This window comes from Tursiops truncatus, chromosome 7 (genome assembly GCF_011762595.2).
Source record: "Tursiops truncatus isolate mTurTru1 chromosome 7, mTurTru1.mat.Y, whole genome shotgun sequence".
Lineage (NCBI taxonomy): Eukaryota > Metazoa > Chordata > Mammalia > Artiodactyla > Delphinidae > Tursiops > Tursiops truncatus.
Window position 1 is genome coordinate 99,446,837 of NC_047040.1, and position 20,243 is coordinate 99,467,079.

At 34.3% G+C, this 20,243-nt stretch overlaps 1 protein-coding gene across 1 annotated transcript in view; it reads left to right on the forward strand.

Annotated features, from left to right (window-relative positions):
* The window catches only part of DPP10 (dipeptidyl peptidase like 10), a 648,823-nt gene that overhangs the window by 489,793 nt on the left and 138,787 nt on the right, over positions 1-20,243 (forward strand). The window contains exons 6-7 of the mRNA XM_033860253.2: positions 14,610-14,662; positions 14,763-14,844. Coding sequence (XP_033716144.1) covers positions 14,610-14,662; positions 14,763-14,844 — 135 coding nt within the window. The remainder of the gene's footprint in view (positions 1-14,609; positions 14,663-14,762; positions 14,845-20,243) is intronic.

Here is a 20,243-nt window from a genome sequence, read left to right on the forward strand (position 1 = left end):
AACAGTTATAAACTATTCTCATTTCTTTTTTACTTTGTTTTTCTTTTTGTTGTTTTAATTGGGTGATTTCCATTATTACAATTTCCAGATCATTTATGTTTTCTTCTGTATCACCAAGTCTGCTATTAATTCCTTCTCGTGTGTTTTTCCTTTTAGTTAATGTATTCTTCAGTTCCAGTTGGTTCTTTTTTATATTTTCTAGTTCCTTGTTAAAATTCTCACTGTGTCCATCTATTATTTTCCCTGATTTAGTTTACATTTTTATTACTAATGCTTTGAACTATTTATCTGATAAATTATTTATTTCTGTTTCACAGTTGTTTTCTTTTTCTTTCTATTGAAACAAATCCCTCTGTTATCTCATTTTGTTTAACTTTCTCTGTCTCTGTTAAATTTGGTGAAAGAGTTAGCTTTTGTGGTCTTGAAGGGGTGTCCATGCATGGGAGCCTTCTCATACAGTCTGTGTGTGCCTGGTGACTTTGGTGGGAGAGAGAGATATAACATGAGCACAAGTTATGTTTTAACCCAAGGTGTGCTATCACCTTGGTAGGAGGTGGGGCCTGAGATGGAGGAGCTAGATCCAGAGCCAGGTGTGAGTTGGGGCCTCCCCTATGCTCTGTGGCCATCACTGCTCTATCAGGGGCACGGTTGGGTCCCAAGTTGCTGGAGCAGAAGCCCTGAGCGGCAGATCAGTCTGGTTCTGTTCCCTCTAAGTGTGTGCTCTCCCCTCTTCCAGCACTGGCACATTTGCCCCACAGGGGATTAGTGCTGTAGCAAGAGGGCCTGGAGCAGACCCTTGGCATGGGTGTGGGCATGGGCTGTAGCAGTCCTGCCCCTAGTCAGAGTTCCCTGCTGCTTCTGATGGGCTGCTTCAGTAACTGCTAGTAATGGCTGTCCACACCCTATTCAGTTGCTGTTCTGTTTCTGAGCTGGCTCTGTCCCTCACAACTGAGCAGACCCCTTACCCTGGCATCCCTCACCCTAGTGTGGAGCTGCCTTGTGAAGCAACCAGGACCAGAGTGGTGCTCTACTGAGGCTGGGGTGTGCACCAGGGTAGTTGCAGGAAGCCTGCCAGAGTCCTGTACTGTTTCAGTCTGCTTTCTCCCCCCGGTTTTGGGAGTAAGCAGGTGTGCACTTGCTCTTCACGAGTGAAGTCTAGATTTTTTACAGCCCTCCTGCTCATGTCCCTCTCCTCTTCTGTGTCCCCTTGCAGGAGCACAGGTCTCACCCTGATTGCTCCTCTTCCCTTCCTCACAGACTGTGTGTGGATCCTTCTTACAACCTTGGTGTATAGGAGTCTTTCTGCCAGTCTCCAGTTAGTTTTCAGTGAGAATGGTTCCATAGGTAGATGTATTTTTGATGCGTTCGTGGTGGGAGGTGAGCTCCACATCATCCCACTCCATCATTCTGATCTCTTCCAGCTACCGTAATATTGTAAGAGTTTAAGGAGTCAAAATGTGTCTATGACTATCTAGATAATTGACTTACCTGAAAACTGTATAATTAAAAAACAATGTATGGACTCCTGGTGCAGTGTTTAAGAATCTACCTGCCAATGCAGGGGACATAGGTTCGAGCCCTGGTCGGGAAGATCCCACATGCCACAGGGCAACTAAGTCCGTGCGCCACAGCTACTGAGCCTGCACTCTAGAGCCCGCGAGCCGCAACTACTGAAGCCTGCACACCTAGAGCCCGTGCTCCACAACAAGAGAAGCCACTGCAATGAGAAGCCCACGCACCGCAACGAAGAGCAGCCCCCCGCTTGCCACAACTAGAGAAAGCCCGCGCACAGCAGTGAAGACCCAATGCAGCCAAAGATAAATAAGTAAATGAAAATAAATTTATTTTAAAAAAATGTAGTTTACAATGACTAAGTTAATTGGCAATGTGTAATAAAGGCTCTAAATAATTAATCATATAATTATTTTAAACATGATATCCTAATAATAACAACAACAGCAGCAGCAACAACAGTAATAATGGTTATTGAATACTTAAGATATACTAAGGACTTCACAACCATTATCTCAGTTAATCTACACAGCAAGCCTATTTTCCAGATATGGGACCTAAAGCTCCCCCTGTCCAAAATGCAGCTCACTGGAATTTAAATGTAGTAGGCTGCTGAGCATAAATTCCAATAGCACATCAGTTCCCTTAACCATGTCATTGAGAAAATTATATTTCTTTTGTCCAATTTTTTGTCATCTACTTGTCCAATATCTTCTGATACTTTCTTGAATTCCCCATGCTATATTCTCATAATCCTAGTCAAAACTGTGATTGTTTTCTCACATGTGGGCTCTTATATCTAATTCAGAAGTTCAAAGCCTCAATGAGGAATAATTCTTAAGTTAAGGAACATACAGCACCTTCCTCAATGTTACTTAAAGGGGTCATTTTCCTTACACAGCTCAGTGTGTAATACCTGCTGTCAAGTATTTATTACCCTGAGCCTGGCTGCTTCTTTCTTTGAACCAGGAATGGTATTTGATACCTGCGTACTTCTATCAGTAGATTCTGCTCACAATACAGCATTGGGAGGTGATTTTAAAACTTTCTACATTTGCTTATAAGAATAACTTCTTTAATGTAGTGTAAAGCGAACAGGATGATTAATTTCACATTAGGGAAGAACATTGACTCCGAAGCCCTTTTCTCATGTTTTATAATGAAACTTCTACAGCCTCTAGTTTTTCTATTCAATCACCGTGGCTGTAAACAATGGGAATTTTCATAGAGCAGAACAGCATTTCCCAAACCTGCCTGACAAAAAGGATGACTGGAGGCACACAGTAAAATGCAGATTTCAAGGTCTCTCCTAGGGGATTTCCTGGAATTCATAATTTTATAAAATTCTTCTAATGATTTTTATGATTCAGAAAATTTAAAGAATATCACAATACATTTTTTTTAAAGGGGAGAAGGGAAGGATAATTTGGATTATTAAGATACTAATTAGTCAAAGTGCAACACCGGGCTTCTAGAATCAAGCAAAAGTGGGCACAGAAGTGAAGAAAACAGACCCACGTAGTTCATTTTTTTACAATTTTCCCTGATCTTCTGATTTTTGGTATAAATCATATGTACTATCTCCCCTTTGCAAGTATTATATACTTACAGCATGTAGCTTTCTAAGAGGGAGAAAAGGTCTGTTCTTGAACCTTAGGCTCTGGTACCTACTCTACCTGATGGTTTCTGGGTGATCTGTGTGGCATTTTCAAGGCTCAGTTGGTTTGGCTGACCTTCAGGGCTAAAGATTTGGCCCCTTCAGGAAGAAAGTTCTGCTCTTAGTAATAATCAGATTGGCATGGGCCACTTGCCAGTCCAGATGAATACACATGAAGTGATTGAGATTGAAAGTCAGTTCTTTATATATTTGATTTTCATGACATCAGAAATCTTACAAATAGAGGGGTCAGAGGGATTTTATGTTGAAAGTCAGTGTAGCATTACCTTTGCTATGTGGGATGACAACTTCTTCAGATATTATTATCACCATTAGAGTAATTGTTCTGTAAAGTTTTGTCTCAATTTCTGTTTCCTTTGAAAAATAAATATTTCCTATCCGCTTAGAATTCAGGTCATTTTTCATAAGCAGCATATAAAAGCACATTAATTTTTTATGGATGTCTGTGTATATTTTTATCTTAGGGTTAGTTATTCTCAAATATTTTCAACCTACAACCTTTACCTTTAATAAGAGTTCTTCTCCATTAACACCTTCAGTAACTTCCCATCCTTTATTTTTTTTTAAATTTTATTGGAGTAGAGTTGATTTACAGTGTTGTGTTAGTTTCAGGTGTACAGCAAAGTGGTTCAGTTATAGATATACATATATTCATTCTTTTTCAGATTCTTTACCCATATAGGTTATTACAGAATATTGAGTAGAGTTCCCTGTGCTATACAGTCGGTCCTTGTTGGTTATCTATTTTATCTATAGTAGCATATATACGTTAATCCCCAGCTCCTAATTTATCTCTCCCCGCCATGTTTCCTCTTTGGCAACCATAAATTTGTTTTTGAAATCTGTGAGTCTGTTTCTGTTTTGTAAATAAGTTCATTTGTATCATTTTTCAAAATTAGATTCCACATATGAGTGCTATCATATGATATTTGTCTTTATCTGACTTACTTCACTTAGTATGATAATCTCTAGGTCCATCCATGTTGTTGCAGATGGCATCATTTCATTCTTTATTTATGGCTGAGTAGTATTCCATTGTAGAAATGTACCACATCTTCTTTATCCATTCCTCTGTCAATGCATGTATCTTTTTGGATGGTGGTTTTCTCTGGATATATGCCCAGGAGTGGGATTGCTGGATCATATGGTAGTTTTGTTTTTAGTTTTTTAAGGAACCTCCATACTGTTCTCCATAGTGGCTGTATCAATTTATATTCCCACCAAGAGTATAGGAGGGTGCCCTTTTCTCCACACACTCTCCAGCATTTATTGTTTGTAGACTTTTAATGATGGCCATTCTGACTGGTGTGAGGTGATATCTTGGGGTTTTGATTTGCATTTTTCTGATAATTAGTGATGTTGAACATCTTTTCCTGTGTTTTTTGGCCATCTGTATGTCTTCTTTGGAGAAATGTCTATTTATTTAGATCTTCCACCCATTTATTGATTGGATTGTTTCTTTGACATTGATCTGCATGAGCTGTTTGTATATTTTGGAGATTAAACCCTTGTTGGTCACTTTGTTGGCAAATATTTTCTCCCATTCTGAGCGATGTCTTTTCCTCTTGTTTATGGTTTCCTTTACTGTGCAAAAGCTTTTAAGTTTCATTATGTCCCATTTGTTTATTTTTGTTTTTATTTTCATTACTCTAGGAGAAAGATCCAAAAAGATATTGCTGCGATTTATGTCAAAGAGTCTTCTGCTTATATTTTCCTCTAAGAGTTTTATAGTGTCCGGCCTTACATTTTGGTCTTTGATTCATTTTGAGTTTATTTTTGTGTATGGTGTTAAAGAATGTTGTAATTTCATTCTTTTACATGTAGCTGTCCGGTTTTCCCACCACCACTTATTGAAGAGACTGTCTTTTCTCCATTGTATATTCTTGCCTGTTTTGTCATAGATTAAATGACCATTGGTGCATGGGTTTATTTCTGGGCTTTCTATCCTATAACTTCCCATCCTTTAAAAGAAAATCATCGATTTTTCTTGAAGATGTTTCCATCACTAGGAAACAGGCAAAGTTATGTCACTTACTCAGGTTTGCACAGTAAATGTTGAGCCAAACAAACAATTCACACAGACACTTTAGCACCCAACCCGCAGTCTTCACTATTTCACTACTCTGCATGCTTATGATGATAGAAGACATTAAATGAAAACATTAACAAGTAAATTATGTTCATGACCAATAAAAACATCTTTTAAGAAATGGACTCAAGAGTTTTTTGAAAGTAATAAACAATAAAATTTTTATTTGACAGTAATTAATCCTCCTCTTGGTTTAACTAGAATTTAATCAAAAGACTAAACCTGCACTTAAATAGGCAGTATTTAGAGTGTATATATGTCATAAAAAAGATGAAATGAGCTAACCTTCTCGGATGTTAAAATGTATTTTAAAGTTGTACTATAGTGATTCTAGTCAGAAAAAAAGGTCAAAGTTATATAAGGAATTAAGGAGGTACATTAAATAAAAGGATAAATTACAAATCAATTATATTGGAGAACTGCCTGGTTATTTGGGGAAGAAAAAAACAAAACTGAATTTATACTTCACCTCTTAAACAAAAAATAATTTTAGGTGGATTGAGGAGATCATAGACTTGAGAAGTGCTAGAAAGAATATTGTTTAAAGTTTAAAATGTTGAGTTAGTGAAGCTTCTCTTGGCACCCTTCTAGGGTCTGAAATAGTATATAGCTTTTAGAAATAATCACATAAAGATTTAAAATTTCTCTGTAGAGAACACACACAGGGAAAGAGAAAAGGCAAACTTTAGTTGGGTAAAATATTTATTGCATTAATGAAAATACATTTGCATTTTGTAATATAAAAAGAGCTTTTAGATATCAACAAGGAAAAGATGAACAATGCCATAGAAAAGACATTGATAGATAAGTAACAAATGAAGAAGTACAGAGCACTAAGAGCTTATGACAAAATATTCAGGCTTAATCATAATTAGACTGCAAGTCTAAATAATGATGTTTGTTTTCGTTTTTGCCACTCAAACAATCCAAATCAGCACAATGGGTAATGTTATTTTATTGTGGCATTAAAGAAAACATAAGATACTTGTGTAGCACATAGCACTATGACTTGTTTCTAATCTTTCTAGAAAATGATTTGGTAGTATGAAGCAAAATGTAAAATGTGCATATCTTCGGATCTACAAATTTTACTTCTGGGAATGTATCCTAAGGATATGTGTAAATATGCAATGAAAATAATCTCAGTATTTTGCATATGTGAAAAATCTCAACCTAAATAGCTATTAATATGTAAATAATTACATAAATTATCATATATTCTTGAAAATTATATTTTTATAATTTTTGAAAAGAAAATTTGAAAATTTGAAAAAAGAAATTTGAAAAGAATATTTTCTCTAATATTTTAAAATTATTCAACACAAATGAGTCTTAATTATTTATGGGGGATAGTGTTGCAAAAAGTAACTAATAAATACCATTAATTTTATGGTTGTTTTCCTTTCTTGCTTAATAGTAAGACTTTTATTAAAGAAATTTTAAAATTTCAATTACAATAGATTTGAGTTTTCCTGGTTTTGGTTTGAGTTTGGGGTTAGCCTCATGTGATAACTAAATAATTTCCTTATGGTTTGTCTTATAATCTTTATTAGGAAACAGTTGGATATATCTTGCTTTCTCCATTTTCCTGATGAGTCAAGTAAAATTTTTAAGTAACCTGCTCAAGAAACAGAAGCTAGGACTTGATCCCATTGAAATAAAAAAAGAACCTTTTCATCAAAGTTGCTGGGGAATGAAATGACTACTTTCCTGAGTTACATACTTGGTTCCATCAACAAGGGCCTGCAAATGCCTTCAAATCTTGTTGAATCAATAATTTTAATCCTTTTCTTTCAAGTTATAGTACTCAGTAGAAGCAGTTCGAGATTTTTGTCTCTCACACTCTACTATTGTAATAATATATTTCTTCATTGACATGCTATAGAGAAATTTACTGTAAGGGTAGTTAGATAATGTTTAAATTTATTTCAGTGCAGATTGAAAACCTACTTGCACTACTGTCAGCAGTTAACCCTTAAGTGCTATTCAGGTTATCAAACCAGATATTTTTAATATTGGGACATAGGAAATAGTTTAATGCCAGTTGGTGTGAAAGTAGCTTATTTGCATTAATTAATACAGAATGGTCTGGTATGTGAAAATATTTTATTACAAAGGATGGCACTGTCAATGAGGTTGGTGTTTTAGTCAGCAGTATATTATGGTGCAAATTGCATGTTAAATATGAATAATTAAAAAACTGATGCTAGGGAGCTTCTTTGGAATGAAATTTTGTATTATAGACAACATCTCATGAACTAAATTCTGAGAGCAATTCTAGGAGATTTTTCTATAATGATCAGTTAGTGTATTTAACAGGAAATAGATCAGAAAATGATTTATTCCTCTCACTCAAAGATCTCTTGTATAATACAGTATATTCTTCTCATGCTGGCTGCTTTTACTTTGCAAGTCATTGGGTTATATCCTGGACACGATAATCCTACACAAAATTGAAAAATGATGCCCAGGTAATTTTTGTCATCTGCTTTTAAGACTTGAGTCATTAGCCATCCATTTTCTTAAATAAAATAAATGTTTTAAATGAAACCATGTTTACCTTATATAATTTCTTATTAGGTTGTTCACTTTCATAGTATGCCAACAGTATCGTATTTCAGCTCAGAGTGAATACACTATGAATACTAAAAACAAAGAAAACAATATCCTATCTTTTCCAAATGGGAAGCCTGCTAGACTCAAATAAAGTAAGAAAAAGCCAAAATCTTACTATATATCCTGTGTGATGATGGCATCATGATGCGTATAGGTTAACAGAATGACTAAATTGGATTTGTAGCAGATAGTCTGTTTTTTAATTAGCAAATTTATTTTTGTTTTATATAGATTTTGCCAAATTTAGAGCTGAATTAAACATCTAAACTTTATCTTCTCTAGCATCATTTATATTTAGTCTCACCATCTTGAGTATTTTACTATGTCTGCCACTTACCATAATGGTGATACAGTGAAAGAATCTTACATGGTTCTTCCATGTAGTAACACATTAAAACGATGCTTGCATGTTTGGAATGTGTAAGATCTTGGTTCCAATCATGATTTTACCAATTGTGTATCCTGCATAGTACTTCTTTTTTTTTTTTTTTTTTTTTTTTTTTTTGTAGACAGGGTCCTTTATTTAACTTCTTAAAGAAGAAAACATATAAAACATTTTTAGCCACTTTCAAATTGAGGATCAAGGGGAATGACATCAGTGAAAATGTCAGAGTAGGGAACTCTGGGGTGTGTCCATCCCCAGAAACACTGACATAGATGGTAAAACCTGTCAGTAATGATCTTATCAACATATGTAAGTTTTTAAAATTAATTTTTATTGGAGTATAGTTGATTTACAATGTTGTGTCAGTTTCTGCTGTACAGCAAAGTAAATCAGTTATACATATACATATATCCACTCTTTTTTAGATTCTTTTCCCATATAGGTCAGTACAGAATATTGAGTAGAGTTCCCTGTGCTATACAGTAAGTTCTTATTAGTTATCTATATTATGTATATAGTAGTGTGTATATGTCAATCTTAAAGATTAAAGAAAGACTAAAATATTGACAAATATTACTTATACCTTAAATTTCCTCCCATATTTATTTTCCCTTTCTACCAATACCTGTTGTTCACAATGTTCACAAAACCTTTTTTAATACAGTGTCTTAAAAGGATTTTTGTAGAGCTGCATCTTGTAATTTTGTGAACCATATTTACTACATTAGAGTATCCTACCTGATGGTCTAGTTTTTCACTGCATAATAAAGATAAAAATGTCCAACAACAGAACCACTACTTACTCATCGTGAAGGGTATTCCATTATCCTAGAACAAACGTGGCATCATTATACCACTTACTTCCAAGAGAAACAAACAGCCTTTTGTCTACATTGTCTTTTCTCTCACTGCCACTTTTTCATAAATACTATTTATTCAGAGACCTGCTTCCTCATAGATTAGTTTTCCTAACTGTTTGAGTCAATGGCAAATCCATAATCCTATTTTAAATATCCTCAAGCCATGAAAAAGTATGCTATTTATTCCAATTCGGCAGTTTAACTGCAGAGCAGAAAAGTTCGGCACCCAGAGATTTAAGCGTTTAAATTAAATTAAAGCGTTTAAGCGTTTTAAGCGTAAATTACTAAGGCACCCTGTTCTTTTTTCTTGTAAGTGTAACTCTCCTTGACGTGAATCCCCATAGATGTCTTAGGCAATAAATGATATTCCAAGAAAATGTGAAAAAGCTAAAGGAGAAGGGGATTTACATTTTTAATTTGATATATTAGATCATCTTTCAATGAAATCTCTTAACTGTGATAATCACAATTAATTCATGCCTACTCGTGTCCATAAATCTTTGGGTGGTACCTTTAAAGGTCTTTCAGAAATAAATCTTTTGCAAAGCTGGAGTCATGCTTCCTGTCCCAGCTCCGTGAGATAGAGAGTACGGAGAGATTAAGTCATAATATGGGTTGTAATCAGACAGACATAGGCTCAAATTGTGGCTCTGTCTCCTGCTTAAACTTTCAGTGCTTCCAGAGCCTATCCCATGAATTATGAATTACAGTTTCTACTTCCTGAGGTCGATTTAAACGTAAATGATATATATTGAGCACTCAGCAGAGTCCAGTATATAGTAAATACTCAATTCAATAATTATATTAGTTCCTTCAATGCCAAAGTCAACTGTTATCTTCCCTATGATTGCAGGCTTGAAACAGATTACTAATTGCTTCTTGGAAAGCTTATGATTTATAATCTGCAAGTTCTAATTTAACCAAGACCTGCAACTGGAGCCCTTTATACTAATATAATATTTCCTAACTTTGTCCCCCCAAATGGGTCAAGAGCTCTTTGGGGGCAGGGGTCATGTTTATTACAGTCTTTGCATTTGGCAATGGCAAGGTACTTAACTTATAAGCTTGCATATAATTAGTATTCAACACATGTTTATAAACTGACAGATAGACAACATATAGGAGTAAATAAAAATTATCAATTGATACTCTTTTCTATTTTACTCTATTTTAAAAATGAGTTTTATCCCCATAATAATTTTTTTTTGGAATGGTACCTAGTGTAGTGCCTGTGTCAAAAAGATTATTTAACAGACATTTGATAACTGAATGGATGTAGCTAGTTTTCATTTGCAGAACATGAACACCACCACTGTGGGTAACTTCTATATGTTTCTTGTGTTTAAGTTCTGGCAGGCCTTCCTTCAATATGCCTGTTTTTTTTTTTCTTTCTTCCAGTAACATCTCATGCTATGTCTGTGTTACGTGTACAGGTAGTCTTCGTTTTTTAAAGATTCTGGAATTGCAAACATACCTGTTTTCTAAATTGTATTTGTAACTGCAAGATCCATACTTGCTGCATGTTCTCAGTCATTCACAAACATGTTCAGAACAGCAGAACATCTGCGTTGCCTGATGCACACTTTCCCAGCTGAGATCAAAAAAGGTGATGCAAGGTCTTCTTGTTCCAGCTTTCATACTGTAAATTAGAGTCCTTTTCATGGTCTTTTAGTGCTATTTTTTCAAAAATGTTTGTGCTTTTTGTTGGTGATTTTGCTGTTTAAAGTACTCCCAAGCACAGTGCTGAAGTACTGTCCGGTGTTATTATGTGCAGGAAGGCTGTGATGTGCTTTACAGAGAAAGTACATGTGTTAGGTAAGCTTCATTCAGGCATGAGTTACAATACTGTTGGCCATGAGCTCAGTGCTAATGAATCAACAATATTTAGTGTTAGATACAGTGTCTTCACATAAAAAAAACACGTGAAAAGATGGTATGTATTGATTGGTCGATGAAAATGTAACCAGAGACCCACAGGAACCTAACCCTATATTTCTCCCAGGAGCTATCATTCAGTATTTGCTAATTCAGTGTTTACGATGACTTATAGAGCAAAACTATAGCAAACAATGATAATTAGTTATACCACTCATGGTGATTAATATTTGGTAATCAGCCTCTTATAGGGTCCTAAAGTAAGGTAGAGGTGGTGGGGATCAGATTGGTTTGCAGGATCTTATGATGCCTTCTGTACATCCCAATACATTTTGGCATCATGAGACTGAATGTCATCTCAAGTCCAGCTTCCAGGAGTAAGCACTGATCACGTTTTTACATAGTATATCTCAATTTTGCCCCACACCCACTACCTTTGCTATAACTATTCACGCTCTGTATCAAGCAGTGGAACATCATTTGCAGAGATGGGATGAATATGTAATTTTTGACTGTGAAGTGTCTTTGTCCCCAAGGATCTCATCAAATGTTCAGTTCGGCGCTCACTATGCAACAGCCAATCATTATAGGAAAAAGACTGTTTCTAACATCAGGGACTCCAATTTTATCCTCTCATCGTAAAACAAGACCTACCTAGCCAATGTAGAAGAGGAACATAGGATAAAAGGAAATGAGGAGTGTTAGAAAAGAATAGAAATGTTATTCAAGGAAGGAAAGAGAGAGATGCAGATTAACACAGACTGAATTTAGCCCAATGTGCTTCAATACAAATGTTCAGTAAAGCTAAGTCTAATTCTACTTGAAAACTCCCCCTTTCAGAATCTCTGCAACACTATGAAAACAAACATAAAGAAATGTCTACCTCTAACCCTGTTGAAAATCTCTCCTATCTTACACTCTTTACATTCTGTGGTGGACATATAATGCAATTTTAATTATGGAAAACTACAAAGTATTTGAAATCTTCTGGGAGTACACACACTCACACACACACACACACACACACACACACACACACACACACACACACACACACCAAGGGACAGTGGATTTAGTGGAAAGAGTTCTAAGCTAAGAAAAAAGGGCTAGGTTCTAATTACCTGTAAATGGCAAGCTGCTGGCTTTGTAGCGAACCTATAGTTGAGGCTAAGTCTCTGCAATTTGTTTGCTGTGTGTTTGCAGGTTAGGCAGGATTAACTTTTTTTAATTAAAGTATAGTTGACTTGCAATATTATGTTAGTTTTGGGTATACAACATAGTGATTTAATATTTTTATAGTTTATGCACATACAATATTATTAACTATATTCTCTGTGCTATACATTACGTCCCTGTGACTTATTTTATAACTGGTAGTTTGTACCTCTTAATCCCTTTCACCTGTTTTTTTCATCTCTGACCCTCCTCCCTCTGGCAACCACTAGTTTGTTCTCTGTATCTGTGAGGTTAAATTCTTTATTGTGATCTTCCATCTCAGCATACCAGCTGAGAGAAACAAATGTTGTATTAGGCTAAGAACTACAAAGCAGAAAGTGGATTTATATATCCCTCTCTCTAAATCCCATCATTGGGAGACCATCTAAGTTCTTTGGATTCATACATCGAGAAGAGCCAGCAACCTCTATAATTCTATATTATATAAATATGATAGAGACCAACATTCAATGGTTATATCCATCCAGTTTTGTCTCAGTGGTTATTTTGGCTTGCTTTGACTAAAACAGTAGTGCACAGGAACTCTCAAGATGGATGTGAGCCTAGAATTCAGGTACAGTGTGTTAGGTGATTAACAGATGGGATAAATAGTTTCTTTTTACCCATAACATCATTGACACATTTGTCTGCTTTGAAGACCAAGTGCTCACTTGGCAGTTTGCTTTGGCAGCAGAACTTTCTGAGTTGAAAAAAAATGTTTATAGAGGTGGTCACATTTCTCACCTCTTTGTTAGCTATAGTAGTAAATTCAAGATTTAAAATTTGTAGTCAAATATGGAATTTTATAGAACACAATATGAAAGCCAAAATAGACAACAGGAAAAGTTATTTTCACTCCTATGACTCTATAGTGAAGGCAATCTCAGATTTAATAGTTATTCCAAAAGAAAAGGAGGAATAAAGCTTCATTGTAAAACACAATATTATAACAAATGGGGGAAGGATTGTAATTTCAATGCAAAGAGAGAACACTAGTATTGCTTTACAGAATATGTGGCCAATCATGTTTAATTGAAGCTATTGCAGTGAGAAGTAACAATTTGACTTCTAGGGAGTTTCAATTGACAGTATTATATTTGTGCAACGTACATCCACTAGAGGAATAAAAGAAACTTTTACTTGTATGCTGAAAAATGGAAGTATCAACATAAGTTCTGTAAATCTTGCAAATAATAACAATATAGCTAGATGGAAAAAAGTTTCTTCACTAGATCCACATAGCTTAGAGAAAAAAAATTTCATTGAAATGTCACATACTTATCATCTCTTTCCCTAACCCGTCTTTTGCAATTTTCCTCATTCTTCTGTATTCTACTATTCCACCATCTTTAATTAGTAAGAACCAAAATATAGGGATATCTTTGCATCATCCACTATGTTCCTTAATGTCACCCCATCATGGATGCTGTGATCCTTGGGAAGATGCCCTTTAGAAAGAAACAAGGCTCTTTATAAGATGGCACTAAAGTCTCTTGAAGATACGTACTTGCAACCCACTAGTTAACATATAATTTTCAACTATTTCTATGAAGTGATTGGGGTGTTACCCCATTTTGTCTCCACAAACACTTTAAGCTGCAAGAGTTTTTCCCCATCAGAATCATTACTCAACAAATATTGATTGCATGTTGCATGCAAACATGACACCATATAAGGTAATGTGGAGGATGCAAAGGTAATACGCACCTGGACCTGACAACATTTTAGTGGGAAAAAGAAACAAGTACTTAAAATATTTATCTAACTTACGTTACAGGGTGAAAATTGTCCTAAGAGTTGAAAGTAAACTGTGAGACAGATTTCTATTGAAGGCTATACAGAGGCTATAATGGAAGGAGGGGAAATTTTCACCTGAGTGAGGGTAGGATGTCCTAAAAAAAAGAAAAAAAGAGAGAGAGAGAGAGAGATGCTCAGGTTACTCAGGATATACAGAGGAATTTGTTTAAGGTAATTGAAGTATAGACTAGGTGAAAAGAAGTAGTGGATGTTAAGGGTGGGAAAACGTGTAGGACCCAAAATACCAAAACCCTTGAATATCATTGAAGTGGTTTGAACTTTATTTTATAGGCAGTGAGGAATCACTGAATATTTTAAACAAGTTAGCAAAATATTCAGAATCATACTAAATATAGAGTGTGGATTGAATAAGGAATGAGATTGATGGTAGAAAGAAGGATTAGGAGGTTATTACAGTAAGGCTCAGAAAGGGTAATAAACTCCAGAACTAGAATATTTCACATTTTGAATTCTCTCTAAAACCAATTTTAGATTTCCTGGATTTTATCAAAAACATATATACCCATTAAGATGGAGGCTTTATTCCAAACTAGGGTCTATAATGCTTCTTTTTTTTTTCAGATTTTTCATTATTCGTATACTGCTTCATATGTGATTTACAATATACACACTAGGTAAGTTCTTTGATTTTCTGGTTTCCATGAGCAACTGTCCAACTAAATTGTTGATGTAGGTGTTAATTTGTTCATGTAAAAATATTTACCTTTTTTCAAGGGAAGTTTGGGAGTTAAATCCTCCAGAAGTAGAGGACTCCATCTTGCAGTACGCGGCCTGGGGCGTCCAAGGGCAGCAGCTGGTAAGCACAGGCATTGGTATGCACTGAGTACTGTCAGCCAGGGCCCTATGGAAAATGCTTACAGAAGCCACTCGTAAAAATTGTCCTATTATACTGGATGATTTTAATTTACCTTAATATCTTTTATCTAGTATTTTAATTTAAGAATATATCAAATAGTACCAGTATAATGTTATCAACTAATTAAAAAGAAAAGTTTATAATGTGTGATTAAACTGCTAGTTAATAATAAAACCCAGAAGAGATCCAAGAATACTAAGGCCTCGTTCTGTAAAATTTCTGTTACATAATGTTTTATTTATTCTTAAATAAATTTATTCTTAAACTGTTCATGGCAAAAATGTAAGATGGAAGTCTACACTTGACAATGTTCTCTTAAGACTTTTTTCTCATATATTTTGGAATTATCACAAACTCAAAAAGAGAGTGATTGATGTATAAAAGCAGTTTGAGCTTCACAATATTCTTGAGTCTCATGGGTGCCTGGATATAAACTTTAAGGGAAAATTGCTCAGGAAGTGGTATTGCTTGCTTGTATGGCTTGAGCATGCTCAAAAGTACTACACATGGCCAAACTGATTTCTAAATTGTTTGTGTGTTTATATGCTTACTAGCAACAATGTGAGAATCCCCTTTGTTCCATATCCTCACGAACACCTAGTTTTTCCAGACTATTATTTGTTAATAATGGCATTATTGCTTCTTCCATTCCAATTTTTCTGCTTTCTAATTTATTAAATTCTTCTTGCACTAGCTACCCTATGAATGTGCCTAGTTATGGTGAGGTAGTTTCTTTTTTTGTGGGAAGATTTTTAAAAATGTATTCTATTATGATTGTAACAGTAAGGTTTAGATTTATTTTTGAATAAGTTTTGGTAATTTATGCATTTCTAAAAGTCCATTTCACCTAAATTTTCAAATTTTTAGCATAATATTTTTATAACTTCTTAGTGTTCTTTTAATCTTAGCATGTGTTGCTGTATTTTTTCTTGTTTCCTAATATTATTTATAAGTATTTTATTTTCATGATCAACTTTGGTTGATATTTATAAATTTCACATTTGTCTTCTCAAAAAGCCAAATTTTAAATTTATTTGATCCTTTCTAGTATAATGTTAGTGTCCTCTTTTTCTGTTCCAATAAAACATGGAAGACTATAGAATTTTCTTTAAATGGTGCTTAATCTTCATCCAACAATTTGATAGTAATACTTTTAATAGTATTTAGTTAGAAGATTTTTAAAAATTTATTGCATATTCTTATTTCAGGTGTGTTATTTTGATGTTTGTTTTTAAATTTACAAAAATGTGAAATTGGTTTTGAAGCTAATTTGTAAAGTTCAAAAACAGATCTTTGTAATAGTCACTTAGAAAATGATGACCTAATGGCTTAATGTAAACTTTAATAAATGTTTTCCCTGCGATAGGTACAGTGTTTTATATGTGCCTATTGGGTCTATCTTAATACATAATTATGTTTTACATAATACATAAATTAAAGTTAAATAAGTTAAAGTACATAAGACTTTAACTCCTTAGTAGTGATGGTGGATATATGGTCTTTTTCTTTAGTGTTCTGTAGGTTTTACATTATATAATTTGAACTATGCTTTTAAGAATGAGGGGGGTTAAATGTATTTTAAATACGTCTTTTAGTAAATTCAAATTCTTCATATTCTTATCAATATGTTCATCTTATTTGCCTTTAATAATTCTGATCAACCAACCCTAACCCTAACCTTTAACAGAAGTTAGAATCCTCTAGTTTTGTTTGTTTGCTTGTATTTACTTAGAATTGCTGCTTCAGTAACAGCTGAGTGGGTTGAGGTATGTTTTTTAATTTCCCATGGCCATCATTTCATTATGATAATTTAGGAAATATAAATATTTTCCTTAAAAAAGTGCATATTATTAGTTTTATTCCATTTTTTAAATCTAAGAAATACTTTCTTAAGCTAATTGGCGAAACAGATATTTCACATCACAGTAAGGCTGTGGAATAATGTACTATAACTAAACAATGCATCTTTTCATTAAAAAACTTCTGGACCCTGAAATATTCTGGACGTGAATATACCTGAGATAGAGTCTCGGCCAGTGGTTGGTTATGTGACTTTGGCCAAATCATTTTTCCTCTCGGCACCTCATTTTCATCAGTAGTAAAATGAAAGCATTTGACTGCTTTTTGACCTCCCTCATATTACATTCTATATAATTCTAAATATTATAGTCTATATTTAACTGGGATTATTTAAACCTTAAAGATTTACCAATAATATTGAGAGAAACATATACAAAGTTGCCAGACATTAGACCCGAAGCTTCTTGAACATCTTTATGGTTACATTTTATAAAGAAATCCTGTATAACACAGTGTATTCACTGCCTTATCCACACTAAATGGTTGAATAATTGATTAAATTATTATGAAGAAAACAAGCCAGTAATTTAAAATGAAAAAATATTGCAATGGTTCAAATACCGTAGATTATAGACAGTATATTTGCATTTATCCTGTGTCTATTTTAGACATGTAAAACAATGTGTTTAATATACCTATGTAGGGCTGTCTCTAGATCCATTCCATTATGATATTCCTGAAGAGTGGCGGCAGAAGCTGCCTAAGATATGCTAGATATGAAGATGCAGGTCTGATTCAGAGAAGTCAAGGATCAGTGTATTGATGGACAGTAGTGAGTGGGCACCAGGAAGTGGGCAGGCGCTGTAGTCCTACTGCTTCACTCTGCTGCTGTCAACAAGAGAGCTGGTCCATTAGGCCAGAGGGAAATTCTAAACACACAAAATGTTAGAACACAGAAACCCAAAATAACTTCATGTTCCTGTCACTGGAGAGTCCTTAGGAAAAATGTATAAAACTTTGATTAGTTTTAAATGATTCTTTTTCTCCAAGCCTGAGAGCAACCTACACCTGTGCCAAAATAAGTTTTATACCCTAAAGGAAGTAGTATTAGTTGTATGCATTTTCTTTAATGATTCCTATTTGTTATTGATTCCTTATTCTTTAATATATTTGAGAAAATCATAAGAATACTAAAAATTTACAAAAATCACAGATCCTCTCATGGGGGTCATTTTGCAGGTGATTGAATCCTCATCCATTACTTACTAGCTGTTGATTTTGAGACAATTACTTAATCTCTACATGCCTTAGTTTTCTTATCTTTAAAATGGTGACAATAACAGTGCTTTACTAATAATGCTATTCTGGTATTTAATGTATAAATACAAAGCATTTTGAAAAGTATCTAGCATGTAGTATTTTAGAGGTGTTAATTTTTACTGTTTTAAAAAGATTAAAAACAATGTGTCACTTGAATTTTAACTTCTTCAGGAATTTTGGTGTTACTAGTTTTTTTGAGAAATAAGCCTAAGTTCTTTGTCATGGCATTTTCCAAAGTCATTTGGGAAAATTTGGGGATAAGTTCTATTCTTGTTGAGGTTATTTTTTGTGCAAGTAAACATAAATTCAATATAATTAAAGGGTGTATCTCTGCAAATGGCTAACGGTCCATTTCATGTGAATATGACAGGCTTTGTCACTATTTGAAGCCATCAGCAAAAGTCAGCGATATGATTATACCAGAGATGAGCCACTGCAGTACTTTAGTTTTGCATTAAATTAATCAGAGTCCTGTAGTGTTTATAAACTAAGAACAATTGATTTTTTCATCCTTAATTCTCAGTCCCTAATTTTATTTGCTGTAAAATAAATCCTTGGCTATAGAGAAGAAAGGTAAGAGATTGGGCATAATTTATAGATAAAGAGGGTCTGAGTTAGAATTCAAAGGATGGAGAATTTTTTAGTAACAATAGGTGTAGGGGAAAACAGTTTGGTTGTGGCCAACTTTGTGGGAAAAAAACCTGACACAATACAGCATGTATTATTTAGAGAAGGCAGTGAGTAGACCACTTCAGCTGTAGCAAATGTTTTATAAAAAGAAATGATGGATACTGAAGCAGGAAGAATTATGTTAGTCATTCAGTTGAAAAGAATTCTGGTTTAAGAGGGCGTAGCCTTTTTCTTTCCAAAATAACTTCATCTTATAAAAGTTAAAATCACTCATTGTAGAACATTTGAAAAGTCATATAATTATATGAATTCATGTAAATTCATATATAAAAGTTAAATACACCTTATCTATAATTTTACCGTAAGAATTGAAAGCTTCTAAAAGTCAGATGAAGTCTGAGCATAAGAAGGAAAAAACATTTCACTGATTAAAATACACTCTCTAGAATCAGAAAAAACTCAATTCAAGTTCAGATTCTGTTTTTTGTTTTGTAACTTATGGAAGGTTGAAAGCTTTAAGCTTAAACTTGCTCATTTTAAAAATGAAAGAAAATCATAACTACCCCCAGTTTTGCTTGAGGTTTAAATGAGATAGGTAATGTGCACAAGTTAAGATTTTCCAGTAAACAGTATTAATAGTGTATATAGCTATATATGTATATGTGTATTCAGAGAGAGAGAGATTGAGAACCTGCCTCAAACAACTATGGGCGCAGTCTGGCTGGCTGGAAACTCTGATAAGATTGAATATCACAGTCTTGAGCTGCAGTCCTGAGGCCTTCAACTCATTGGATAAAGACCAACCACATGATTCCTTACTTAAAATGAACTGATTGTAAATGTTAATCATATCTGCAAACTGCTTTCACAGCCAGACTAGTATTTGACCAAACAGTCAGGCACCATAACTCAGCCAGATTTACACATAAAATTAGCCATCACAGCATAGTAAGCACTCAATAAATGACAGCTATTAATTGGATTCCCACTTGTCCTTTCATGTAATAACATAATTAATTCAGAATTTCATCATCTTTCCCCTAAAAATTTTTGCAGCTTATTTTCTAACGTCCCTTCTTCAATTGCTAGCCATTCTAATTCACACCTGCAGAGATATGGTTAGCAATGCCGATCCTTAGCAACTCCCACAAGGTTATGAAATGTCACTGAGATGACACACAATGTCATTGATGTGACACACAAGATGTGACTAAGTTGTCACATCATCTGACTCCTGACAGTTCATCACAGAACAAAGCACAGATGCTTTTCTACCTGGACCAAACTCTGTAATTTCCAGAGGGTGACACAGGGCTGCTTTGTGCTCCGAGTGATTCCCCTTTCTATACCCGTTGTTTTCTTTTCGTCAGAACTCTTTGTCAAATACTTTCCCTCCTCTTCTCTGGTAATTTTTCCAGCATTTCTACATCTAAGTGAATTGTTTACTTCCCAAGATTCTAGTATTGTTCTATTTTATTTCAAATTTTTACAGTATTTTATATTATTTATTTACATTGCTGTCTTCCACCACAAAACTGTAGTCTTTTCCAGAGCAGACAGAAGAAAGAATATGCTAAATGTCCCTCTCT